The sequence below is a fragment of the Podospora bellae-mahoneyi genome, chromosome 5 (genome assembly GCF_035222275.1).
Source record: "Podospora bellae-mahoneyi strain CBS 112042 chromosome 5, whole genome shotgun sequence".
NCBI lineage: Eukaryota > Fungi > Ascomycota > Sordariomycetes > Sordariales > Podosporaceae > Podospora > Podospora bellae-mahoneyi.
In genome coordinates, this window is record NC_085884.1 from 3,662,083 (window position 1) to 3,687,397 (window position 25,315).

The following is a 25,315-nucleotide window of genomic DNA, read 5'->3' on the forward strand; positions in this document are numbered from 1 at the left end:
AAATGTTTTCAGCTCGTGGGGCCAAAGTCACAATGAATAAGGAAAATCGGCCAGAATATCTGGCCTAGTTCGGATTTTGTTGTCAAAAGCGAATGGTGTGTGTGGTGGGTGGCACCGGGCTGAGGGAGACGGCCGCCAATGCCGTCAACCATCTCTTTAGATATCTTGGATAAATCGCTGGAGAAAAAAAAAAAGACGAGTACATTAATCTACAATTCACATTGTCTGCATTCCCGTATCTGTCTAAAACCGACTGACTGACTATCTGGGCTCTGTGCCCATCCCTGAGTCTTACATACAATTGACTGACATATACCTCTCCCAATCAACCCACAAATTTACACCCATCTCACATTACATGCAATGTAAAGAAGAGGAAAGAAAAAAAAGTATGCATACCAAAAAAAGACAATAAACAAACATCCATCCATCCAGACCCATGTATGGAAAAGCACGAAAAAAGGTATCTCAACGCCCCACCCACCAACCCGCCGAACCCTTTATGCCCTGACGAAAAGAAATACTTTTGATGCCTGATGCGAAAAAGAAAACCGAAAACCGAAATTAGCGCGCTCTTGTGTGGTTCACTCGCGGTGTAAAGACCCGAGACCAGATACTAGGCAACTTCCCAGCCGTGCAAGACACATGTCAGCCATTAGAACCGCACCTTCTACTTGCTCTTGAGTTTATTCTTCTTCCTATCAGCCTTCTTCTCCTTCTTGTGCTTCTTCTTGAGCGGAGAATCATCACGATTCTTGTCCTTGGCAAAGAGAACCTTGGCTGTGCTATCCTTCACGCCAGAGTCATATTTCTTGAGAATGCTCTTCATTGGCGACGAAAGAACTTGCGAGGCAGCACCAACAGACGGTTTTCGCGTGCACATGCTCTTCGAGGGCGATGAAGGGATAGTCGAAAGAGGGTTACTCGAGGAGGCTTCGTCCGAGGGCTCCTGCTTGATCATGTTTTTCAAAGGTGAGGGGGGTGGGGGCATAGACATGCTGCGGGCGCGGCCCGGGTAAGGGGTCGACTTGCCGGGAACATGCACCCGGGTGAGCGACGTGGAATTGCTAGTAGGACTGCTGCTCGGAACCGTGTATGTGGGCAATGTGAACGCGGAGGGCGGCAAAGAAGCCTCGCGCTTCTTGCGTTCCGACATGGACTGGTAATCGTCGGACTTGACCACGGCTCGCGGAGGTGAAGAGCCCACCTAGGCGCTCTTTCCGACGGGAACAGGAGGCGGAATCGGCGTCACCTTACTTGCAGTCTTCTTAGCCTTGTTGTCCTTACCATCAGACTTTGTGACAGAGGAGGCGACGGGGGTAGCAGCCACGTTGTGCCCGGGGATGGGAGGAGGAGCAATAGGGGTCTCCTTGATGGGCTTAACAACGGGGGCACTGACTGCTGGGGTGCTGGCACCAACACGAGACTTCCTCGCCTTCTTGCTGGGCGTGGCAGCTGTCTCCTCTCCACCGAGCTTGCGCTTCTTAGCGGCCGCCTTGCTGGTGGCAGCAGCGGGGGCAGCGGGGGCGGCATCACCCATCTCGACGTCTTCGTGCTCCGACTCGTCACCCATGACGGTGAGACCGTTGTTGGTGGCGCCGAACGGTGTGTAGCGAACCTTGAGCCCCTTAGGCTGGGGTCTAGGCGGCACGGGAGGGGCAGGCACAACGGTCTCCTGGCCGATGTGAGTCTTGCGCTTAATGTGGAGGAACTGCCCGATGGGCTGGTCGGCTAGAAACCGTCAGCAAACCGTCTGCTCACCACGAGAAAGAAAGCTTTACTCACCACTCTCATACTTCTTGCCATCCTTGCCGGGAATCAGGATCTTAACCGAGTGGCTCAGCTGCTCGAGTTCACCGCCGTAATCCACGCCCTCGTGGGTAAAGAGTGGTTGGCCAGAGATGAGCTTGTCCGTAGAGATCTTGTACTTCCTGATGACGTCGATGCCAATAGACTTGGGGGTGGTGAAGCACCAAAGCTGCTTGCCCTCGGCCTTTGCATTCGCAAGCATCTTGGCAACGCTGGCAGCATCGAGATCGGGGTCCACTTTCCGCAGATCGAAGCGTTGCTGAATGAGCTCAGCAGGGCGACTAGTCACTTGTTAGCAAGGTTCCCTCATCAAGCACAGGATGATTCTCACGATGACTTGACGGCTGCGGCGTTTTGGGCCTCCGGCTCAGGCTCCGACTCGGATTCAGATTCAGACTCGCCGACGGTCTCCTTGCTCTTCGCTTTGCTTTTCGCCTTGTCCTTCGAAGCAGCTGGAGACTTGGCTGTCGACGACTTGGCAACTGGAGCAGGTTTGGCTTTGGGAACAGGCTTCTCAGCTTCGCTCTCGCTCTCACTCTCACTCTCCGACTCGCTCTCCGACCCGCTCTCCGACTCGCTCTCCGACTCGCTCTCCGACTCGGCCTCTTTGGCTTTCTCATTGACCTTGGCGCCGTTGACCTTGGCGCCGGCGGCAGGAGCATCCTCATCACTCGACTCCTCTGACTCACTGGGCTCGGACTCGGACTCGGAATCGGAAGCAGCAGGAGCGGCCGCCTTCTTAGTGCTCTTGGCCGGAGCGTCCTTCATCTCGACATCGCCATCGTCGCTGTCGCTCTCGCTCTCGCTTTCGGAGTCGCTCTCACTGGAGCTCGAATCTGAGGCTTCGACATCCTTCTTGGTCTTGGTCTCGGTCTCGGAAGCAGGCTTCGTGCCGTTGGTGGTAGGCTTAGCAGCCTCCTTCTCTTTCTTCAAGTTCAGCTTATCGGCCCAGTCGTCATTGTTGTCGTCGGCCTCGTCGTCGGTAGAAGTGGAGGTGCTGTCGGTGTCACTGTCGCTCTGACTCTCGCTCTCGGACTCTTCCTTCTTCACAGGCTTGGGCAGCGCCTTCTGGCTCAAGGCATTACGGAGGCCAGCAGCTTTGGCGATATGCTGGGACAAGGTAGCAGAGGGCGCTTTGGGCCCCGCCATTGCGACTGTTTTGTGAGTTCAGTAAAGTAGAGGGTGGGTAGTAGAAGTTAGCGGTAGCTGGAGGTGAGCAAAAGATTGTGCGATTCAAAGGGAGGTTGTTGGTGGTTGATTTTGTTGATTTTTTATTGTTTTTTTTGGAAGCTGTCGAGTCGAGTCGCTCCAAAAATTCACGATGCGCTTCAGGAAAAGCGAAAAGTTGCTAATCCCTGCAAAAAAAAAGCGCGACGGGTTGTGGAGAGGTGGGGGCAGTTGATTGAGCGTGCTGATTGGCTAACCATTCACTGCCGCCCTGGGAGAGCCTCTGTGAATAATCGTGGTGAAAGATTTTGTGAGAGGAAGATGGGACACTTGGAATTGAAAAAGCGCAGAGTTATTTATGTATTTATTTATCTATTTTCGTAAAATAAAAAAGATTAAAGAAAAATATTACATCAAAAAACTAAATAAAAAACAAAACAAAAAAACAAAATAAAAAAACAAAATAAAAAAATAAAATAAAAAAATAAAACAAAGAAATTAAAATAAAAAAATCGAATAAAAAATACAATAAAAAATTAAACAAAAATAAAACAAAAAAATATCATAAATTTTTTTTTAAAAAGAATCCAAACAAATCAAAGCTCTTATTAAGATTCCAGGCGCCACCGTGGAAGGAACGCCCTGAAAGCCTACAGAAAGCAGATACTGCCCGTACGCACCTCCGTTTGCAAGTCAAAAAGTTCAGGTGGGGCGCTCGAGTCCCTCTGTCTCGAAGCTTGAGAAGCCATTCCATTTCTTCAACGAAGTGGGCGAGTCCAGATCTTAGTGTCAAACTTATGCAAGAGACTTCATAGTAGAGAAACTGGACCCCAGTTTCTCAGGATCAGTAGAGCATCCCAGTCAGCGTTTTGGACCAAGATCATTGTGGTCGTTGAACTCTTTTACCCAACCACCTACAGTGACAATGGCGATGAACAATAAGAGAAGGAAACTCGAGGGCGTTGACATCCCTCCCAAGGCCCCTGCCTCTCCTGCTACACCTGGTATGAATGAATAAAGAGCCCCGTAGTCATAGTATACATAGGCTAACACTGTCCAAGTAATGAGTGCGTTTGCTGCCCGGCAACAGCTCTGGGGAGCCCCATCGGCAGTCGCAAAAACGCCTGTGAATAAAAATCCAACACCTGCTCAAAAAGATCCCACGCCTGCAAAAACAATACCTACTCGTCGAAATAAACGCGGGGCTGCCAAGGAGCAGGTTTCTACGCCTGTCAACGAAGACCCAACACCCGACCTCAACCGTGAAAGGGGTGGTTCAATTCCTCCATCGCCTATTCTTTCCCCAGTGTACGCACGACACATACGCCTCGGGTTTCATAGATATTCTGAGCTGTGCTAACTGTTGGCATAGTCTTGGAACACTCATACCCCCAGTAGTCAGAGAAAGACAGCCTCAATACTCGTCCTTGAAGCCACACAAGAAGAACTATCAACAGAAGCCAGATGGTTGCGTGGCGCTAAGAACGCCTGATGGAGAGCGGCTGGTGATACTGGGAAGCTATGGCATCGGAGTCCATCAAGGCGAGGCCACCATCGCCGGTGCTCAGTTAACACCACTGGATCCAGTCCAATGGGTACACGCTCCGCACTGCCATGCTCTCCCAGTCCTCCGTACTTCTGAAGACACCGTGGTTGAGCTGCATCCCCATCCCGCAGCTGATGGGTTGCGCCAGTTGGCAAAACTGAACCCTGCCTTTGGAAAACTCTGGAACGAGGTTCCCACCCAAGGGGTGCCATCCAAGAAAGACTCGACATTTCAAATTGTTTGTCTGTTCCACTCTCGACTGTTACGGAATTGTTCATGCTAACCCCCGAATAGTTGTTCTCCCCAGAAGACGTCCCCAAAAAGGTCGCCCTCCAAGAGCTCGTCTCCCCGCCAGAATGGAACAAGAAACTTGCCTCCCTGATCGCAACCAAGCGAAAAGGGGCCTCATCCCCCATCTTCTTCCTCTGCGGTCCCAAATCATCCGGGAAATCCACCTTTGGGAAACTCCTCGCCAACCGTCTAATCACCGACCGAGCCGGCAACAAAAACGCTCCTTGGTCACCCATCTACATCTTAGACATCGACCCAGGGCAACCCGAATTCGGCCCCCCCGGCGTGATCTCCCTCGTCAAACTCACCTCCCCCAACCTCCAGCCCCCCTTCTGCCACCCAACCCTCGAACCAGTCACCTCGATGATCCGCTCCCACGCCATCGCCGCAGTAACTCCCGCCCTCGACCCAGAGCACTTCATCGAGTGCGTCATGGACCTCTTTACGACCTACCAGACCCAGACCCATCCCGGAGAAAAGAAGAAACCACCAATGGTAGTTAATACCCCAGGTTGGATCCAAGGTCTCGGGTTGGACATCTTGTCTGATCTCGTCAAGGGAATCAAACCGACAGAGGTGGTGTACATGTCGACCGAAGGACCGGAGGAAACCATTTCTGGTCTTCAAGCCGCCATCTCTTTTATTCCCACCACCGCATTCAGCACCCTCCCCTCGCAAAACACAACCGAAATCCTCTCCCCCTCCCGGATCCCGTCGTCTCTCCGTACGATGCAGGCAATGTCTTATTTTCATCTTTTGCCGTCGTTGTCAACTTGGAATTCAACACCGCTGTCACATGCTCCCCCTTGGAGGGTGAGGTATACGGGTCCTGACAGGGGATTCAGGGGTATCCTCTGCTACGACTACCAACCTTCACCGAGAATCTTGGCAGAGGCAATCAACGGGATGGTTTTGGCGCTTGTGAAAATTTCCAACTTGGCCGCGTTAAGGGGATTAGACAACATAATCGAGGCTGGGAGTGGGAAGATGCCGTTGATAGACAACCCTATGGGGAAGAGCCTCGATCCGAAGTTTTCGGAGCTGGTGGGGTTGGTGCTTGTGAGGGGGGTGGATGAGAGGAGGGGCGAGCTGCAGTTGCTCACGCCGGTTGGGATGGGGGGCGTGGAGAAGGGAGAGGGGAGATTGGTGTTGGTGATGGGGAAGTTTGATACGCCCAGCTGGTGCTATAGTGAGGAGTTGTACTTGAGGGATCATGATCAGGGGAAGGGGGAAGAACAGGGGGAGAGCGATGGGGAGGGGGGAGGAGGGGAGGAGGAAATGGAGGTTCCGTGGATTCAGAGGTTGCATGGGAGTCAGAACCGGGGGGCGGGGGGGAAGGTTTGGAGGGTTAGGAGGGATTTGGGGAGGAGTTAGATGATGGAGGGGGGATGGGGTTTGTTTGGGTGATGATGGTTTGGGATATAAGGGGTATTTTTTTTGGTTATCGGGTTGTATTTCATCCAACTTGCTGGGACCTTCAGCCTTCACCAATGACACCGACATCGTTTACACCGCCATGTGCCCTCTTGGTTGGACCGATCATTGCTTGACACCTACTACCGCCCATCCATCTCATGGAAACGGACAGACAGGAATCGAACTCACATCACTGATAAGTGAAGGCTGCTGTGCTGATTACACCAGTTGGGGTCATTTTTGTGCGAAGCTTCTTACGGGAGGGGGTGTTGGGAATGGGGTTTATCGATGGAGCGGAGAGGTGGCGTTTTGATTGCGGGAGGTTTGTCGTAGTGAGGGAGGTTGACTGTGTCTTGCAGAAGGGAGCATGACACTGATAGAAACACATGGACAGAGATCACATAGCTGAAGAAAGAGGCAGGTTCGGAAAACATGGCCATGTTCCATCCATATACACCTCTACACAAAAAACCCACCATTAATACTACATCACTCAAACAAAACCTAAAAGTCCAGGCCCCCCTCCTCCTCCCTCTCCCTCTTCACTCTCACAAACTCCCTCTCCTCCCTCAACAGCCCATGCACAAACCCCCTGAACTGATCAATATAAGGCTTGATACTCGTCCTCTCCCACTCGGCCCCCCTTCTGTCTTCATCATCCCCCTCCTTCTTCACCACCCCACCCGCCGTATCAATCTCATTCACCAACCCCCCAATCGTCGGCACACCCAACGGATCAAACCCGTCCAGATCATCCGTATCAATCGGCACACAAACCCTCCCGGTCCCAGGGTGCACCACAAACGGACTCTTCAACAAATGCGTCTTTTGCTCCGTAACCAAAATATCCAGCCGTGGATACGTATACTCCAGCACGATATCCTGCTTCGCCTCCAACAAATCCTTCGTATTCACACTCCCCATCGTCTTGGCCACCGAATCAATATCCCCCCACTTGATCACCGACGACCGCCCCGGATTAGCCTCCCACTTCTCCTTCAGCGCCACCCTCAACTTAACATCAGGAAGCAACATCAACAACTTCTCCGCCCTATCCTCCTCCCTCCACGGGTCCTGCCCCTCAAGCACATCCGTCAAAAAGTGCTCCTTGAGAATCCCCAAACTCCTCGCCAGATGCGGATGCAAAGGCCTCCTGACATTAACCCTCTTCCCCGTCTTCTCCCCCCCCTTGACCACCGAGAAATAATTCCCAATCGCCTTCCTCTTGTGATCATCCAACCCCCTCGCCTTGCGATCACAGACCCAAGCGTGCGCACCTCTCCTCCCGCTGTACACCCACATGACATGCTCATACCCAAAGTCCTCTTTCAGCGCCACCCCCAGCACCTTGATCGCCATGGTGATGAACCGCCAGCACTTCCCACAAATGTTCGCCTTGTCGCAGCACGTCCGAACGTCGTCGTAGTCCGTCAGATCGATGTCAAAGCAGAGCTCCTTCGCCACTGGCTTGAAGGCGCTCGAGTTGCGAAACGTCTTTCGATCGCGGGGGTTGGCCGTGTAGATGGGGCCGATCTCGATGCGCTCGGGGAGGTGCTTGAAGACGTCTTTGCGGAGGAGGTCGAGAGTGGCGTAGGATTGGAAGCGGAAGACGACACCCCCGGAAAGCCAGAGGGAGAACTCGCGGTGTTTGAAATCGGGGGTGGGGGTGGGGGAGTGGTTGAGCCATTGGAAGTAGTGGCGCCAGGGGAAGAGGAGCTGGTAGAAGGCGCGGAGGAGGTCGGGGTTGGAACCACCGCCGGAGGAGGCGGCTGGGCTGGATAAAAGTGTCAGTGTTGTGATGGTGGGGGGGAAAGAGGAGGATGGGCATACCCTGGAGATGAAGGCGGTACTTGGCCTGTGACCAGATCTTTGTTGGTGTGGTTGTTCTTGCCAGTGAACTCATCGTCCGAATCGGAATCCATCCCGTCGAACAGATCCTCGAGTTTGATGTCGGATTTGGTTTCCTGCTTGATTTCGACGGGGGCGTCTTCTTCTGCTGGGGCGCTTTCTTCTGCTGGGGCGCTGGAGGGTGGTGGTTGTTGCTCGACGGCGGCGGGGGGGACTACGGGTGGGGATTCAACTTCGTCGACGTCGGCCATGAGGAGGTCCTCGTCTGTTAAGCCGCCGTTGCCTAGGTTGAGGGTAGTGTCTTCCATTGTCGGGGTGAGCTCAGTTCGAGCTGGGGGGTCTTGTTGTTCGGGGGTTGATTCTGAATGGGGCATTGTTTTGTTTGTGGTGGTTGAAAGACTTTATTGTCTGTCAGTTTAGTATAAGAGCCGTTGTTGGATTGGCACAGAGAGACTTGATGGTAATGCTGAACGTTTGTCTGTTGGGGGAGGGACCCTGGTGGCCTTGAATTTTGGACAGGACGCGTCGAGCGAATCTCAGAGCGCGTCACGCGTAAAGTGGCCCCCACTTGTACCGCTGGGATGGTAGGAACATAACCCTAACCCTACCACTTACATGAGAGCGGCAGCTTTCGGGACCGCATCATAGACGCATACGCAAAGATGGATCTCAAGGTTGTCTCTGACAGGGCTGGAACCAGGAAAGATGGACGCCCCGATGGTACATACATGCCCGCGATGCCTTCTGATGAAAGGAGAGAATTGTCTCTTGCTTTTCTTCACGATCCGAATAAGAGCTGCAGTTTTGATCTCATATCCAATCATTGCTCCTGCTGGTTGCCACTTGCGTCTCCAAATGATGGCCGGCCCAAGCGTCCGGCTCGCCTGGTCACCCTTGTCTCGCCCACGTCATTCACTGCGCCCCGGCGTGGAACAAGGGGCAGGCGCTCACTCAACAACGAACGACCACTGCCCTAACTCCTAAACTGAACAAGCCCACCGTTATCCGTAACCTTCTGCTGCCTTCGATTCTCGAGATTTAAAAAAGCAAAAATGACCGGCGCCGGCTTTCGATTGATTGTCGAAAATGGCAAGTTTCGAGACGCCCACGGCCGCCAGATCACCCTCCGAGGCATCAATGTCGCCGGCGATGCCAAGTACCCCAGCATACCCGACCAGCCTTCCCACATGGCCGAGAACTTCTTCGACGGCGACAGTGTCAGGTTCACAGGACGACCGTTCCCCAAAGAAGAAGCCCATCTTCACTTCTCGAGGCTAAAACGCTGCGGTTACAACACCATCCGCTATGTTTTTACCTGGGAGGCCATCGAAGCCGCCGGGCCGGGTATCTACGACGAGGAGTGGATTGATAACACGATAGGTGTCTTGCGCGCTGCGAGGGACTATGGATTTTACATTTTCATGGATCCTCATCAGGATGTGGTGCGTATTTTGTTGTTCTTGTCTGGCTGCGGCAGAGTGCCTTGTGTCTGATGCTATCCGTGCTCGTTACAGTGGTCGCGATTCTCGGGCGGATCTGGGGCGCCCATGTGGACGTTGTACGCTGCCGGTCTGAACCCACAGAGCTTTGCTGCGACGGAAGCTGCTATTGTACACAATGTCTATCCGGAACCCGAGAAATTCCCAAAGATGATTTGGTCAACCAATTACTACCGCCTTGCTGCGGCTACCATGTTCACCTTCTTCTTTGCCGGCAAGACGTTTGCGCCGAAATGCATCATTGATGGGATGAACATCCAGGACTACCTGCAAGGGCACTTCATCCGTGCCTGTGAGCATTTGGCCAAGAGGATACACGAGGCTGGCGACATTGAGAACGATGTCGTCTTTGGGTGGGAGAGCTTGAACGAGCCAAACAAGGGCATGATCGGGTATGAAGACATCAGTGTAATTCCGAAAGAGCAGAATTTGAAGAAGGGCACGTGTCCGACGATATGGCAGACCATTCTGACCGGGTCAGGGCGGGCTGTCGAGGTTGAGACGTGGGATATGGGTCAGATTGGGCCCTACAAAGTAGGGCGGACGTTGGTGGATCCCCATGGCGAGGTTGCGTGGTTGCCGGCCGACTACGACGAGTCCCGTTATGGGTACAAGAGAGATCCCGGGTGGAAGCTGGGCGAGTGCATCTGGGCTCAGCATGGGGTATGGGACCCGGCTACCGATACGCTGCTCAAGAAGGACTACTTTGGGATACACCCGACGACGGGGGAGCATATTGACTATCCTTATTTCACCAACAACTTCTTCATGGAGTACTTCCGGGCATACCGGGATGCTATTCGAAGTCACCACAAGAACGCCGTGATCCTTCTGCAAGGCCCGACGATGGAGCTCCCGCCAAAGATCAAGGGGACTCCGGATGGCGATGACCCTCTTCTCGTTTATGCCCCGCATTGGTATGACGGCATCACTCTGATGACCAAGAAATGGAATCGGTACTGGAATATCGATGTAATAGGTGTCTTGCGCGGGAAGTACTGGACCCCGGCTTCGGGTCTACGGTTCGGTGAGACGGCTATCCGAAAGTGTTTTGCGGAACAACACGCAACCATGAGGCAAGAGGGCTTGGACTACATCGGAAACGTGCCTTGTGTCATGACCGAGTTTGGTATCCCATACGACATGGACGACCAGAAGGCGTACAAGACGGGGGATTACGCCAGCCAGTCGGCTGCCATGGACGCCAACCACTTCGCCGTGGAGTCTTCCGGTCTGGAGGGTTACACGCTGTGGCTCTACATGACCAAGAATGTGCACGAAAGAGGAGATCAATGGAATGGTGAAGATCTTTCCATCTTTTCGATAGACGACAAGCTGCTTCCTGTCTCGCCGATACCCCGATCACCCTCGACATCGAGCCTCCTCAAACCCGGCGACGGCAGCCAGCGCAAAGAAGTTGATGATGACGGCAGTGTCACGCCAGCTAACCTCAGGCGGTCCATCACCAACCCGTCCATCTCGAGTGAGGTGACCAGTCGGCAGCCCGAGCTCACTGTCGCTCCTGGGTACCGAGCTGCCGAAGCCTACGTGCGACCGGCACCTGTCGTTACGGTCGGGACTATCAAGAATTACTTTTTCGATCTCAAGCAGTGCCAGTTCAACATGACCATCATCGCCCATAAAGCAGCCGAAACAGACACGCCGACGATCATTCTCCTTCCTGATTACCATTTTCCAAAGGATGAGTGCATTGTGGAGGTGAGCTCGGGGAAATGGGAGATCAGCAGTGATGAGGAGGAGTTTATTATGCTGCAGAGGTTGAGGTGGTGGCATGGGAAGGGAGAGCAGGTGTTGAAGATTACGGGGGTGGTCAAGAAGCATAACATTGGGGAGGGGGAGGGGGGCTATTATGATCAACTGAGTAATGCTGTGGATTTTGTGGGGAGTTGCTCGGTGATGTAAATGTGAACGATGGATTGAGAGGATGGCGCATACGCTTTTTTTTTTTTTTTTTTTGGAAGGGGGGCTGGGGGTGTTGAAAGGGGCGCAGCAAGTACATATACATATGGTTCTTGAGGTTTGATAGAGAGGATCAGCGATACCTTATACATTTTATTTTGGTAACATAGGGCGTTTGGTAAGTAAGGGAGTATATATAATGAGGGATGAGTAAATGAGATATACGAAATTGGGAAGTTTTCTGGATCGTTCCTGTTGGGTGTATCATGATGTCTGGGGATACTTTGACACCTCGACTCTTCGAGATACCTTACCAGAGCCTCAGACAGGTGATATCATGTTTGGGTGCCCGGCTGGACGGGATCATGCCCATTCCCACAGGGAACGGTGGTGGTGCAGCTAGGGGCAGTGGTGAAGACGGCGTGAAACTCTTATCTACTTAACGGCTGCCTTGTAGACGGTGGTAAACCAAGTCCAGATATCAATGCATCTCTTGGGGAAGCGCCCTGAGAGTGCCCTAGTCCCTGAGCTGCAGGAGGGTGGTGTCCGCTGCTGCACAGCCAATACCCCACTCCCACCACCCCGGCTTTGCCCAAGATTGGGCCCCGCTTCATCATCCCATTCGTCCACCCACCGTGGACCTCTGCTCCTCCTGCCTTGTGAGTTGCTGTCCAACAATCCCGAAGCGCTTCTGCCCATCGCACATTCTAATAAACGACAAAGGGAGAGGAGAAGCGGGACACAGCCGCGCTGCCGCCCTGGCCTGGCCTGGTCCTTCTTCCTTTCTCTTTTCTCCACCCCGTCGTCGTCGTTGTCGCAAATCACCATCTCCACAGGTGCTCCTTTCCGACCTTGGATGCGCCGAGGATCTGATCAGGATCACAAGTGATCGATTACCTGCTACCTACCTACCTACGCCGCATCTTTTCTCTCTCTCTCTCTCTCTCTCTCTCGTGTGCCACCGGCTTGTGACGACAACAAGGCTTCGAACGTCCACCGCTGATACCACCGTCGATTACCTACCTGCCGTCCTACCAAAAGTTACCCACATAAAATCTCTCCGCGCTGCTGTCTTTCGTTTGGTCCAGACGTGATTGGGTTTCTCGAACAAACCAGGCAACTTTTTTGACAACCTCTTTATTATACACATCATCTCTCGTGATCTCTTCTTCTGCCAAAAGTCTCTTTGCTCATATAGTGCGCCCACCTCTATATCTCGAAAGCGGGAGCGTATCTCCCCTACCCTCCGCTCCCCGAAGTGTGTTGGGCGAAACAAAACCATCATCGATTTTACACTCCCAGAGTTTCTGTAGCTATAAAACGAAAAAGAGGAAGACAAAATGTACAACCCTCCCGGACAAAGGGACGCAACCCGCCCCTTCCACGTCCCGCCACCTCCTCCGCCCATGTCCCCTCCACCGCCAACCGTCGGGATCAACAACCCCATGATGACAATCCCCCCTCCTCCCCCTCGCCATCCAAACGCCCCCTCAACAGCCGGCAACGTCCTCCTCCCTCCTCCCCCCTCGGGCCCCCCACCAAACAGCGGGTTTCCAAACAGTGCGATTGCCCCCCCAAGTGCGCTGGGATCAACCGCGCCGTGGCATGGGACATGGGGAAGGGCATACGACGGGAGAACAGCGTTCAACATCCCGCCTCCTCCACCGGGTGGTGGTGCTGGCGGTGGTGGTGGGGGGGGGAGTGGTGGTGTGCTGAGGGCTTACGATCCAAAGTATCACGCTCAGGTTCTTGCGGCTGGGAATAACGGGGCGACGTACACTGTCCCGCCTCCTCCACCTCCGCAACAGCAACAGCAACAGCAACAGCAACAGCAACAACAGCAACAACAGCAACAACAACAACAACAACAACAAGGTGATCAGATGGGGGCGCTGACAAGTGCGACATATATTCCGCAGGGAGATACCTATGGTGAAGGGGTGGGTATACCCGGGCTGGGGCTGGAGGATAGCGCTATAGGGTGGAACATGGGTGCACATTTGGAGTCTGCCACGGCGACGCCGCTGGATGAGAGTTCGGGGAGGGATAGGTTGTACGCGAATGCTATGGCGCAGCGGGGGTCGTCGACGACGAGCAATGCTACTGTCTCTTCGGTTTCTGTCCCGCCTGAGCTGGCGGCGCAGTGGCCGATGGAGAAGGTGCTGGGGTGGTTGCAGGCGAATAGCTTTTCGAGTCACTGGCAGGAGACGTTCAAGTATCTTGGGCTGGACGGGGCGAGGTTTTTGGAGTTGGGGAGCAGTCATGGGGGAAGGGGGAATTTTGGGATGATGCATCAGCAGGTTTATCCGCGGTTGCTGGCGCTGAGCGGGCCGGAATGGAACCAGGCGAGGGAGAGGGAGGAGGGGAAGAGGATGAGAAGGTTGGTGAGGAGTATTGTTACGGGGAGGCCGGTGGAGGTAAAAGGGGGGAGGTTAGGCGGGGGACAGCAGCAGCCGCAGCATGCGAGGCAGAATTCGACGAGCGCCCCGCCCGCGGTGACGGGGGGTCAGACGGGGAACAGGTCGGCCGAGAGCCCTAATGTGAGTGTGGATGATGGGTTTTGGGATACGGCAGTGACAGATGTTGATGATGGTGACAAACAGACGCCCAATCCGATCAAGATCCCAGAGTTTGGGTTTAGCAGGAGGTTCTCCCAGTCTCGCGCCACGACGATGCCTACGCTCAGCAGCACCATGCCGACGGATCACAGAAACATGATGAAAGAAATTGACACCAGCCGCCGCCACAGCCCGACGTTGAGTGAGTCCGGCGAGGCGGGTGGCACATTCCGTGGTGGTTCGACCCCGTTGAGCGGAGGCGGCGGCGGCGGCGGCGGCGGCAGGGACAGCCCGAGTGCCGGAAGCCCGAATCCCGCCTCGGGTCTTTTCCCGTCCTCCACTGCTGGAAATCTCTCAGCGTCTCCACACAGCAGCAGGTTCGGCCACCGATCGCGAAACAGCACCGACTCTGTCTCGTCCAGTGCAGCAATCTACGGCAGCGGTGTACCTGCCGACGCGGCCGCCATGTTGAAGAGCGGCATGAATATCGCAGATGTGGTGAATGCCGCCCGGAATGCGAATGACAGGCGGCATGCCCAGGATGGGGGGAGGCCGTCTCCGCAGGAGTCTGGTGGCGGGGATAGGAGTGCGGGAGAGCCGCCTGGGAGCGCAAAGGGGAGTGGTTCGTTCTTGTCGATTTTTACGAGGAAGAAGCACGGGAGGAAGGATGATGGGTTTGGGGGGGATGAGGATTCGCCGACGAGTCCGGGGTTGAGTTTTAAGCCGCAGAGCTTGGGGGATAACAGGCCGGGAAGCAGTGCGGGCACGTACGGGCATCATCATGCGGGCAATGTGAGGGCGAATCGGGGCGGGCCGAGGGTGTTCATTCTTGCCACGGCTGATTGTTGGAATTATCGGATGCTGGATGTGACGGATATCGAGACGGCATCGGATTTGAGGCAGTTGATCTGCATCAATTTGGGGTTGCCCGAGAGCGAGGGGGCTCACCTCTACCCCACCGAGCTGGGCAGGTTTGAGCATGATGGGGAGGCTCTTGATGATTCGAAGCTGCTGGCTATCAAGGCGCAGAGGGCTGATGCGATTGGAACGCTGAAGCTGTTTGTCCGTGTGGGTGGACCGCCACAGATGCGCCAGACGGGCGCCCAGATCGCCATGGACGAGGAGACTTATGTCAAGCTGAACGGAAGGATGCGGTCTAGTTCGTCGCCGCCGACCTCGAGGCAGAACACGCTGACGGGCAAGGAGGGAGAGGACAAGATGCTGACTGCAGAAGCGATCGAGTACCGGACCGAGCAGCTGAGGAAACAAAAAGAGTATCTTGCCAAACGTAAGCAGGTCGCTGAAAACAATCACGTTGCTGACAGGAGCCCCTCGTCTTCCATTGTTGGCAGAACCGTCGATTTCGACCAGCCTCGGCACTCGCCCTTTGAGGACCGAAAGATGGACACTTTGCTGCCCCAGCGCAAGCCGCCGGCGCCCCCTAGCGACCCCTCGGCCACGCTGATCAAGGCGAACTCGTTGAAGAAGACGGGCCACGGCCTGCGCCTGTCGGGCGACAGCGGGTACCACCCCAAACGGAAGACGTCGTCTGACTTGCGCAGCAGCGGCGACGTCGTGTTTGAGAAGCAGAAGCGATGGGGTCCCGTAGCCGACCCGTCGGCGGGCATCGGGGCGCTGCTAGTGGGCATGAGCGACGGCATGGCCAGCATAGCGCGGCCCCGGCCAGGGGGTGGCATGATGCAACAACGACAGCCGTCGCCGCACCGGGTGGCCACGGAACCTATCACGTCCCAGGAGCTTCAAAGAGGTAAGAAGGCCATGTCAACTGTCAACTTTGGACCAGCGCACCAACGAGAGAGATCTGGTTCTGGCGGAGGAAGTCCGAGACCGGGAGGGATGCCGGGCTCGCCGGGCTCTTACACGTGGAGCTCGAAGAACGTGCCCTTCCTTGTTCCGGACTACTCTCCCAACGGGACACCTGCTCCTCCCCCGTCGTCGCGGATGCCGGATGGTGGTGGGAGTTGTGGTGATGGATGCCTGGACCAGAATCACAACCACCAAGCTCAAAATGGAACAATTGCTAAGATGCGTAATGTAGCGCGCGCCCCGTCGCCCGGGAACGTCAGCCCAAGCTCCCGACGGCGGCCGAGCGATTCCTTCAGCAGCCAGGCGGCTGTAGCCAAGAAGCGGAAATCACACGGTCCGGATACCGATTTCACGGACAACGATGTGACCTTCTCGGCGAGCTCGATGCCGGCGAGTAAGAAGGTGGACGACTCGGACTCGGATGATGATTCGGATGATGGGCTGTTTGCCATTCCCATCGCGGCGAGGAACTCCGGTCCGGACAAGGGCAAGACGACAGCGCCAGCCGAAGGGAACAGCGGCGATTCGGATGGTGCTTCCGGCACCAGCACCGGGAAACGGCCGAGTTTGAGGCTGAACACGAGGTCGGGGAGCAACAGCCGGGCGAAGAAGACGCTTTCAGTGGCGTTTGCCGCCTCGCCGCAGTCGAGCAGTGCGGGGGGGAAGACGCCGTTGGAGGATGATGATAGCGGGAGGTCGTCTTCGCAGAGGAGGGGGACGCCGGGGACGCCGCAGAGTGAAGGGGGGTGGGACTCGGAGGAGAAGGACAGCAAGATTAGCAGGAGGAAGTCGTTCATCGAGAAGGACGTGTGGGCCAATCGTCCTCCGACGGACGCGCTGGTTAACAACCTGGAGGATTTCTTTCCCGACCTGGATGTTGACCAGCCGGTGCTGGAGGAGGGGGTGGATCAGGAGCCGCCGTCGCCCATTGCGGAAGGGGATGAGAACAATCAGGGGAGCGCTTCGGTGCCGCCGTTGCCGCCGCTGCCCCCGGGGTTGTCGACTGGGAAGTTGCACACTTTTTACAATGACAACGACACCTTGGGATCGGATGAGTCGACGCTCAAGGCGCTTGAGTCGAGGCCTGTGTCGATGCAGTCGCTCGCGCATAGGAGCATCAGGCGGTCGGGAGGGGGCGGCGGGTTGGGGAGGATGAAGTCTATCCGTGAGGTGGCCAGGGGGGCGAACGAGTTTGGCAAACGGTACACCCAGGGCCCTGGCCAAATCGACGCTCAGAGCTCCGCCGCCGCTGCGGGGAATAGAAACACCAACCTGATGAGGAGGAAGAGCACAAAAATGTTCAACGCCAACATCGTCCAGATCCAACCCGACAGGGGGTCCCTCAACCTCGCCATGGGAGGGCTGACCACCATCCCCCAAGACAGCCTCCCGACCCGGTCCACCAACAGCAGGGAGAGCATCCCCAAACGCCAGACCACCTTCCGCTGGTTCAAAGGTCAGCTCATCGGCAAGGGAACCTTTGGCAGAGTTTACTTGGGCATGAACGCCACGACGGGCGAGTTCCTCGCCGTCAAGGAAGTAGAAGTCAACCCCAAGGCCGCCCAGGGCGACAAGAAGAAGATGCAGGAGCTGGTCGCCGCGCTGGACCAGGAGATCGACACGATGCAGCATTTGGATCACGTCAACATTGTGCAGTACCTCGGCTGCGAGAGGAAAGAGACGTCGATCTCCATCTTTTTGGAGTACATCTCCGGCGGCAGCATCGGCTCCTGCTTGCGCAAGCATGGGAAATTCGAAGAACCCGTCGTCGCGTCTCTGACTCGGCAGACGCTGTCTGGGCTGGCGTACCTCCACAGAGAAGGCATCCTCCACCGCGACCTAAAGGCTGATAACATCCTTCTCGACCTGGACGGGACGTGCAAGATTTCGGATTTTGGGATTTCGAAAAAGACGGATAATATCTACGGCAACGACAAGACGAATTCAATGCAGGGGAGCGTGTTTTGGATGGCCCCCGAGGTTATCAGGAGCCAGGGGGAGGGGTACAGCGCCAAGGTTGATATTTGGAGCTTGGGGTGCGTGGTGCTGGAGATGTTTGCGGGGAGGAGGCCGTGGAGCAAGGAGGAGGCGGTGGGGGCGATTTACAAGATTGCCAACGGGGAGACGCCGCCTATTCCGGAGGATATCAGGGAGGTGATTAGCCCGGTGGCGATTGCGTTCATGTTGGATTGCTTTACTGTGTAAGTTTCTTTTTCTTCACAACGGCCCCGGGGATGTGGTTTGCTGACAGTAAGAGAACAGGGTCTCGAGCGAACGTCCGACGGCTGATGTTTTGCTCAGCCAGCATCCATTCTGCGAGTTGGACCCAACGTATAGCTTTTTGGATACGGAGCTGTATGCCAAGATTGCGGGGAGGGTTAATGATTTGGGGAGGGGGCAGTAATGAAGGCAAGGGGAGGTAATGGATAAAGGGAGAGTCTTTGGTTTTGGGAGGGAGACGAGCAAGCGTTTGAGTGTTTGTTACACACTCATAGATATATACACACACATACATACAGGCATGACATGTACAAGAGGAGGGGAGGGGCAAGCATAAGATAGCTTTGTTGTTATATAACTTTTTAGGTAGGAAGAAATGGAAGGTCTGTTGGAGGGGATATCACGATGTATTGGTAAAGTTCAAAAACCAAGAGAGCGTCTTTCTACTTCAAGCAGTTCTCTTACTTGCTTGACAACATTATGATAAAAATCAACAATCCAAAAAAAAAAAAAAAAAAAAGACCCATCAAACGCCATTTTATCCCTTTGCTTAACTTGATGAAAGACCCCCAGGATCCAAAATCGTATACATTTATATAATATATATCTCCATCTCCCCCTCTACGTCGGCCTCCTAAAAGGATGCGCCTCCGTATTCAAAACCCACTCATCCAAACTCACCACCTCGGGCTCCGCAAACAACAGATAAAAATACTTCAGCGTCTCCGCCAGCCAGAAACTCTCCATACTATCATCCATCCCGCCCGCATCACCCTTGGCAGTGACGTCCCTTATTGCCGAATGTCCCACCTCTGTCTGCGTGTGTTTAATCACAGACTCAAACATTTTCCATCCCTTTTCTTGCCATTTGGGATCGCCTGTGATGCGGTACATGTACCAGACCGACTCGATTGCTTCGGGGCTAAGTACGGGATACAGAGTTAGTATGGGATGATAGGGAAAGAAAACAAACAAAAAAAAAGAAAATAAAGAGAAAAAAAAAGAAAAGAAAAAAAAACATACCGGAGGATGTAGCGTTTATCGCTCAAAGAGGTGAAGCCGGGGGGGATGATCTCATTCTTCAAGCGGTCGGCAATGTACTCTTCGTGAGTCATTGGTTTGATTGGCTCCGGGGGTAGGGTCAACTCTGTAAGGGGGATTTGGCTGTCGTCGTCGTCCGAGTAGGTTGTTGCCCAGTCATCATCACTGGTGTTGGTGTTTGTGACGGGGGCAGAGTTCAGATCCAGGCTGTTTTGCAAGTCCGCTCCTCTAGGCTCGTTAAAAGTTCCATTCAACTGGCGGCGTTGGAAGCGAGAGGGGAACGACCCCTCCCGTGCTTGGGGCTTTTCTTCTTGCTGCTGCTGTACCGGCTGCTTAGGCTCAGTCTTCTGGTCAGACCCAGCACCAGTGTCGGAATTAGCGTTGCTCTTAGCCACCGGCCGTCTCGCCGCCTCCTCCTTTGCCTTCTCCACCCTCTCCTTCTGCAGCGCCTGCTCCTTCTTAATCTCCTCCACCTGCTCCTTCCAAGCAGCCTTGCTCTCGTAATACCTCTCCATCTCCTGCGCCCGATACGAAGCCCTATAGTCCAACTGCTCATGCCACGCCGTCTCGTTAAACTTGCAATCCGTCGCCGACTTGCAAGGCATAATCTTGGCGTACTCAGGCATGATACCCGTGGGCATAACATCGTAGGCCCAGAAGCAACCCTCCGCAAGCTTCTTCCCAATCTCGACATCCTCCGGGCTCTCAAAGATCTTTCCCCCAAGTCCAAACATGCCACCCAGAAAGCAAGTCAAGTGAGTAATCTCCCACTCATAGTCCAAGCTGTCGGCCGTCCCATCTTTGCTCGTCGCCTTGGCCGAAAACAAAATATCCGGATCCCCCTTCGCCATCGGCCTAAACAAGAGATGCTTCTTCACAGCTGCCACAGTCTTCTCATGCATGGTCTTGTACTTCGGCACCAGCCCCCCCAGCAGCAAATACTGCTTAGGAAAGTACTCATACGCCGAATCCTGACTCCCGCCCATCCCGTACGACCCCCAAGCATTCGAACTCACCAGCCCCTGAGGAGCACACTCAAACCCGTCCGGCAACTTTTTCTTCCCCGGCCTTCCCGGCGTCATTTGATCCCTCCCCCCCACCCCATCATCCCCCCTGGCAACCTCCTCCCTCCTCTGCACCTTAACCCCCGTCCCCCCAACAACCCCCAGCCCATCAACCCCCACCACCCCAAGATCAACCCTCCCATCCTCCCTCTCCTGCTGATCAACCGGCGGCCAAGGCGCACTCCTATTGCACCCACTGGCATCCAAATGCTCCGGGAAAATCCCCTCAATCGCACTCCTTCCCCTTCCCTTCCAATTCTGCAACTCCTCAAACGCGTCCGTAATCCTAGCCACAGCATCATAATACTTGTTCTCCCCCGTCAACTGCGCCAACCTCGTAAACTCCATGCTCATGCTCCCCAGCTCCGCCACGCCCGCGTTCTGCGCCGCCCGTTTCGGCGCAATGTTGTACGCCGGGTGCCACTGGTAGTACAAGATCGGCAGCCTGTTGGGCGTGTCAAAGACGCTCATCAAGATCTCGGCCAGCTCCTCCGCCTTGTCCAGCAGCACTTTGTATTCCTTCTTCATGCCCGAGATGTCATACGCCGCAATCAACCCCCCCAGATAACGGATTATCGTTTCGAAAACGGGAATGTCCGTTCGGTAAGGTGTGGTGGTGAAGTCGATTTCCGCAACTGCCTTCAAAGCATCCTCAAACTCCGACTTGAGACCCATGATCCAGAGCGTGTCGAGGGAGTCGACGAGCGTGGCTGCCCAGCCGCAAAAGGGGTCATGGTAGGCTTTTGACACGGGGCGGAGCTCGTCGTGGGTCCAGGCGTAGATTTTGTAGCCCTGCCAGGCGCGCTGGGCTTCGGCCTTGACTTTTGCCAGGCGGAGCTCACGCTTCTCTCTGGCCTGGGGGGTTTCGGGCTCGAATTTGGCCTGGATGGTGGGGATGGGCTTTGGTTTGCCGGTGGGGAGGGGGATGATGGATTCGGGGGGGATGGGGAACCATTCCGAGGGTTTGGTCCAGTGGATTGCTGTGGTGGAGGTGGTTTCTAGATCAGGTTCGGAGGGGGTGTTGTCGTGGTTGTGGGAGCCGATTCCTGAGCCGGGGAGGCGGTCGGGGATCGTGGCTGTGGTTGTTGATTTATCCTTTGGAGGCTGTTCTTTCTCGTGGGTGCCCTTGAGGGGGGGCGGTTTGGTAGGTAAATCGTAGGATCCCTTCTCCTTGCTTTCCTCCTTTAGGCTTGGGATCTTGACTGGTGTGTCGCCGTGTCCGTGGTCGTGGTCGTGGTCGTCTACCACTTCGGGCGTTGGTTTCTCCTCAACTTGAACCTTGGGCGCCGGCGGCTTGACCTCCACTACTGCTGGATCTTCCTTGACAACGGGCGGTTTGGCAACAACGGGCGCCTGGGCTTTCTCGGCCGGTTTCGTCTCGACCTTTGTCTCCCGATGTCTTGTGCTGGTATGCCATATCTCTTGCGTCCTATCCCATTGTGAATTCTTGGAGACGTGGTACAGCAGGACGGTGATGACGAAGGCGCATATCAGGAATACGCGATATCGACGGAGTCGGAACATTGTAGCGGCGGCGGTTTAGCGACGGATAACCGCAGAAGGTATGGGTATTTGCGGACAGGCGCGCGCGCACAAGCGTTCCGTTTAACTCGATGCCAGGATATATCTCGAAGTCGGGATGTATGTATGGGTGGAATAAAAGTATCCAAAAAAGAGCCAGCCAGCCAAGGGGGGGCAGGGGGTTATTCAAAAAGCCAATATCTCCGAGTGGATGGCATGGCGGATGACCGACCCTATTCAATATTCAGGAGAGCTATCGCTGCCCCATGGGAAAGGTCAGTAAAAGCCAGCTTCTCAGGTGACAAGTGAATAGGAAAGAGCAAGAGGGAAGGCCAGAACTCACTTAACCCAAGCCAAGATGTCCCGGGAAAATCATGGAAAAGAGAGCAATGGTCAGAAAGAGGAAGGCGGTTCATCAATCATTCAAGGGTGGGTTGTCTGGCCTGGTGGGTGGGAAAGCGCATGCGTGCCAAGCCGATGGCAAAGCTGTCCCCCTGTCGTCTTGAGGGAGGAGGGGGGCGCGCCTCTGCTTGGTGGTTGGATATTTCTTGGCATTGGATATGTCTTGCTCCAAACGGCAATCGGACACCTGTTGACTTCCTTGCGTCTTTCTGTTGTGAGGGATGAACAGGGGGAGGGATACAACACTATAGCCGCGCAAATCCTCTGCCGTTCTAACATAACAGATCTTTAGCGGCCAGTTAGGCTACCTCGAGGTTGGGATGAAGCTTTGACATTCCCGTCTCTACATGACTTGCTTGACTCGGCTGATTCAAGCTGGCCTGGCGTAGATGCAGTATGTCATTCAACCGGTGGCTTTGACGATAGCGGGAATCGATATTAACCCGGAGAATAAATAAATCAATTCAACCTCCTCAACACGTCCAGGTTCGTCAGCTTCGGCAATGCAAGGCCGGGAGTTGCCAAGTCACCTCGTCCCACTGATCTGATATTGCGGGGTAGTTCCCCGCCATCAAGTTAGCGTCCTGAACTCACGATGCTGACATGCAGCGTTTCTGCTTGAGAGATGGACGCTTTGTTTTGATTATGTGCCGGCTGACAAGACAATCATATTGTAAAGGCTCTCACCTAGATTAATACCATGTGGCTCAGGGGCGAGCTCTTTGTGCAAGCCCGAATCCGAGACACAGTAACGAATCCTACGGCGCTCAGATATCAGACCTTGAACACCGATAGAAACCTCACTCAAGGCAACAGAGATATTTGATGACAATAGATTGAACAACGAATCAACTCACTGGATCATTCGAGAACTGCCGTAAACCCTCAGTTGTTCTAGACGATGATCAGGGTCCAGCTCCTGCATCTAGAAACGGAACTGATCGTCCGCCCACCTCCACAACCAAACTCGAGAACAACCAAGGAAAGCTTGTGCCGACACAACCGGGCCGTTCTCAACATCACCCGCAAAAATATGCATCACAAACAACCAGAGAATTAAAATATCAAATCAGGGCTCCAAAAGCACTGCATCAAGTTGGGGGGTATCTAACACTCAAAAGAAACCTCTTTCAGAAACCTTTCCCTTCAAAAAACCATGGATCCCTCGTAGCGAAGCCCGGAATCTACCATGTCCCCAAATTCGCCTATGAACATCTGCCCATGTTGTCCGAGACTTCCAGTCCCATCCTCCAATCCAACCTGGCGCCTACCTAGCCCATCCGTGAATTCCGCCTCCGGCCGGCTCTTCATCCTCCTCGTCTTCCTCCAGCAAAAGATGGTCATACCCCCACACATCCACCAAGACCCTCATTCCACCAAAAAAAAAAAAAAAAAAAAAACTCCCCTTTCTCGATCCCCATCTCACGCTTCAAGAGCCGGAAACGTCTCTTTTCCTCGGTCGAGATCCACATTCGCTCGCGCCAATCCTCGATCGGATTGCCACGCTTGGCAACTCTGACCTCGGGGGGTTCCCAAACCCCAGGAGTATAGGTATGAGGACTTTGCACCTGGGGCCTGTCTTGCTTAGGGATATCCTCCATGTCATCGTCCGAGTCACTCTCGGTGTCGCTTTCCACGCGTCTCCCTTCTCTGGTGACGAGTCCAGCGGTGGCTGTCTGAGTGGGAGGAGTGGCGGCCATTGTCTGATTGGGAGAGGGGTTCTAATCCATCGCCGGCTTGATCTCAGTGTCGGTCGACTTGTCCGGCTCATCCTCCTTCTGATCCTCCTTGGTATCCTCCTCCTTGACATTCCCCTCGTCATCACCCCCAGCTTGACTCCCACCACCCTCCTTCAGCACACCACCCTTCCGCTTCGGGATCACCTCCAAAAAGGCCTGCCCCCAGTCACCACACTGCAGCCACTTCCCCATAATCTCCACCACCTGGTTCGTCGTCAAAACAAACCGGCTCTGCATGGCCATGAAATCCCCGATCGGCAACTTCGCATGGCGAACCTTGTGTTCTTGCGCTCTCTTGTAGCAAAGACCCTTCTCCCTGTTGCGATCGACCAACCCTCCAATGATGTACGCGGTCCCTGGTTCGAGTCTGTCAAGGGTATACGGCGAGTCGGAAGTGAGGTAGACAATATTCTTGTGGACACTGTCCTCCTCGACATCCTCGGTCGACTTGTTATCAAACTTCTCATCGAGACTCATGTGAGGGACGTTGCCCGTCTCCTTCGAAGCGACGTGATCGGGAAGGTTGTACGCGGTATAGGGCTGAATAAACTCGTTGATAGCTTGCTGGGCGCAGTCGACAAAGTTGTTTTCGGTAATGATCACATTCTTCCAGTTGAGGTGGGTGTTCTTGAGCTTTGTCTCAAATCTTTCCTTGAGCTTGCCCCCAAACCCGCTGAGTGACAGATGAGCTTGGTTTTTCTCCTTGCGGTTCATTGCGTACGATCTGGTGAGCTGGCTCGACAGGGAAATCAGTTCTCCTTCGCGCATGTATTGCTCGAAGTCACAATCGATGACAACGGAGATGGGGAGGAAGTTGGGTTCGAGAGGCTTCTTGGTGGGAATGAAGGCCATTGGGTCGAGTCCTTTCTCGACAGCTTTAGCCATCAACTCCTCCTTCTCTTCTCGACGCTGGGCTTGCTTCTCGTGGCGCTTATCTTTGCGCTTCTGCTTGCGCTGCTCGGCGTAGGCTTCATAGGCGGCTTGTTTGCGCAACTTCTTGAGCTCGCGCTTGGAGAGACCAGGCTTGACCTCTTCGGTGGAAGGGGTTTCGGTCGAAGCCGGAGTCTGCCCAGCTTTCTCGGCCGGGATAATGTTGGTATCGATGGCAGCCTCGGAGGGGTTGGCTGGCTGCTCGTCGTTGTTGACAGAGGGGGTGTTCTTCTTGATGGTTCTGTTATCGAGCTCGCTGACATCGGTGTCGGCCTTGCGCTTGCCATTGGCAGTCGAGAGGTTATTGGAGTCGCTGGTGGTGGCCAGAGAGTCGGTCATCTCGACGTCCGGTGCGATGGTTTGCGGATCGGTTACGGTAGCCATGTCGCTTGCTACAGGTAGTAGCTTGACGGGAGGTTTGTAGCAAAGGGAAACGTAAATATGGCAGGTGGAATTCCGAGAAAAGAGGATGTGAGAACTGGATAACACGGTGTTTATATAGTGGTGGAAGGGGAAA

At 54.6% G+C, this 25,315-nt stretch overlaps 8 protein-coding genes across 8 annotated transcripts; 3 read left to right on the plus strand and 5 right to left on the minus strand.

The window, feature by feature from the left end:
* Window positions 1-670: 670 nt before the first annotated feature.
* QC761_509325 (uncharacterized protein) lies at window positions 671-1,156 on the minus strand (the record flags this gene model as incomplete). Its single annotated transcript, XM_062880139.1, has 1 exon — window positions 671-1,156. The coding sequence occupies one exon, from the start codon at window positions 1,154-1,156 to the stop codon at window positions 671-673; it is 486 nt and encodes a 161-aa protein (XP_062731464.1).
* Window positions 1,157-1,207: 51 nt separating this feature from the next.
* QC761_509330 (uncharacterized protein) lies at window positions 1,208-2,958 on the minus strand (the record flags this gene model as incomplete). The annotated part of the gene is made up of 4 exons (XM_062880140.1): window positions 1,208-1,252; window positions 1,400-1,731; window positions 1,786-2,090; window positions 2,141-2,958. 4 exons carry the CDS (start codon window positions 2,956-2,958, stop codon window positions 1,208-1,210), a joined length of 1,500 nt encoding a protein of 499 aa, XP_062731465.1.
* Window positions 2,959-3,447: 489 nt separating this feature from the next.
* On the plus strand, window positions 3,448-6,191 carry GRC3 (Polynucleotide 5'-hydroxyl-kinase grc3; the record flags this gene model as incomplete). Its single annotated transcript, XM_062880141.1, has 6 exons — window positions 3,448-3,522; window positions 3,572-3,980; window positions 4,038-4,284; window positions 4,349-4,760; window positions 4,817-6,012; window positions 6,098-6,191. The coding sequence occupies exons 2-6, from the start codon at window positions 3,902-3,904 to the stop codon at window positions 6,189-6,191; spliced, it is 2,028 nt and encodes a 675-aa protein (XP_062731466.1). The 5' UTR covers window positions 3,448-3,522; window positions 3,572-3,901.
* Window positions 6,192-6,733: 542 nt separating this feature from the next.
* Window positions 6,734-8,451, minus strand: PRI1 (p48 polypeptide of DNA primase; the record flags this gene model as incomplete). The annotated part of the gene is given in 3 exon segments (XM_062880142.1): window positions 6,734-8,003; window positions 8,060-8,222; window positions 8,241-8,451. The coding sequence occupies 3 exon segments, from the start codon at window positions 8,449-8,451 to the stop codon at window positions 6,734-6,736; spliced, it is 1,644 nt and encodes a 547-aa protein (XP_062731467.1).
* Window positions 8,452-8,957: 506 nt separating this feature from the next.
* On the plus strand, window positions 8,958-11,732 carry QC761_509360 (uncharacterized protein). The gene is made up of 2 exons (XM_062880143.1): window positions 8,958-9,519; window positions 9,592-11,732. Exons 1-2 carry the CDS (start codon window positions 9,130-9,132, stop codon window positions 11,497-11,499), a joined length of 2,298 nt encoding a protein of 765 aa, XP_062731468.1. The 5' UTR covers window positions 8,958-9,129; the 3' UTR covers window positions 11,500-11,732.
* Window positions 11,733-13,289: 1,557 nt separating this feature from the next.
* On the plus strand, window positions 13,290-18,638 carry BCK1 (mitogen-activated protein kinase kinase kinase). The gene is made up of 4 exons (XM_062880144.1): window positions 13,290-14,036; window positions 14,100-15,822; window positions 16,114-18,082; window positions 18,144-18,638. Exons 1-4 carry the CDS (start codon window positions 13,380-13,382, stop codon window positions 18,283-18,285), a joined length of 4,491 nt encoding a protein of 1,496 aa, XP_062731469.1. The 5' UTR covers window positions 13,290-13,379; the 3' UTR covers window positions 18,286-18,638.
* Window positions 18,639-18,698: 60 nt separating this feature from the next.
* QC761_0085120 (uncharacterized protein) lies at window positions 18,699-21,730 on the minus strand (the record flags this gene model as incomplete). Its single annotated transcript, XM_062872893.1, has 2 exons — window positions 18,699-19,023; window positions 19,125-21,730. 2 exons carry the CDS (start codon window positions 21,728-21,730, stop codon window positions 18,723-18,725), a joined length of 2,907 nt encoding a protein of 968 aa, XP_062731470.1. The 3' UTR covers window positions 18,699-18,722.
* A 2,120-nt stretch (window positions 21,731-23,850) lies between these two features.
* TRM10 (tRNA (guanine(9)-N(1))-methyltransferase) lies at window positions 23,851-25,182 on the minus strand (the record flags this gene model as incomplete). The annotated part of the gene is made up of 1 exon (XM_062880145.1): window positions 23,851-25,182. The coding sequence occupies one exon, from the start codon at window positions 25,180-25,182 to the stop codon at window positions 23,851-23,853; it is 1,332 nt and encodes a 443-aa protein (XP_062731471.1).
* Between the last annotated feature and the right edge of the window lie 133 nt (window positions 25,183-25,315).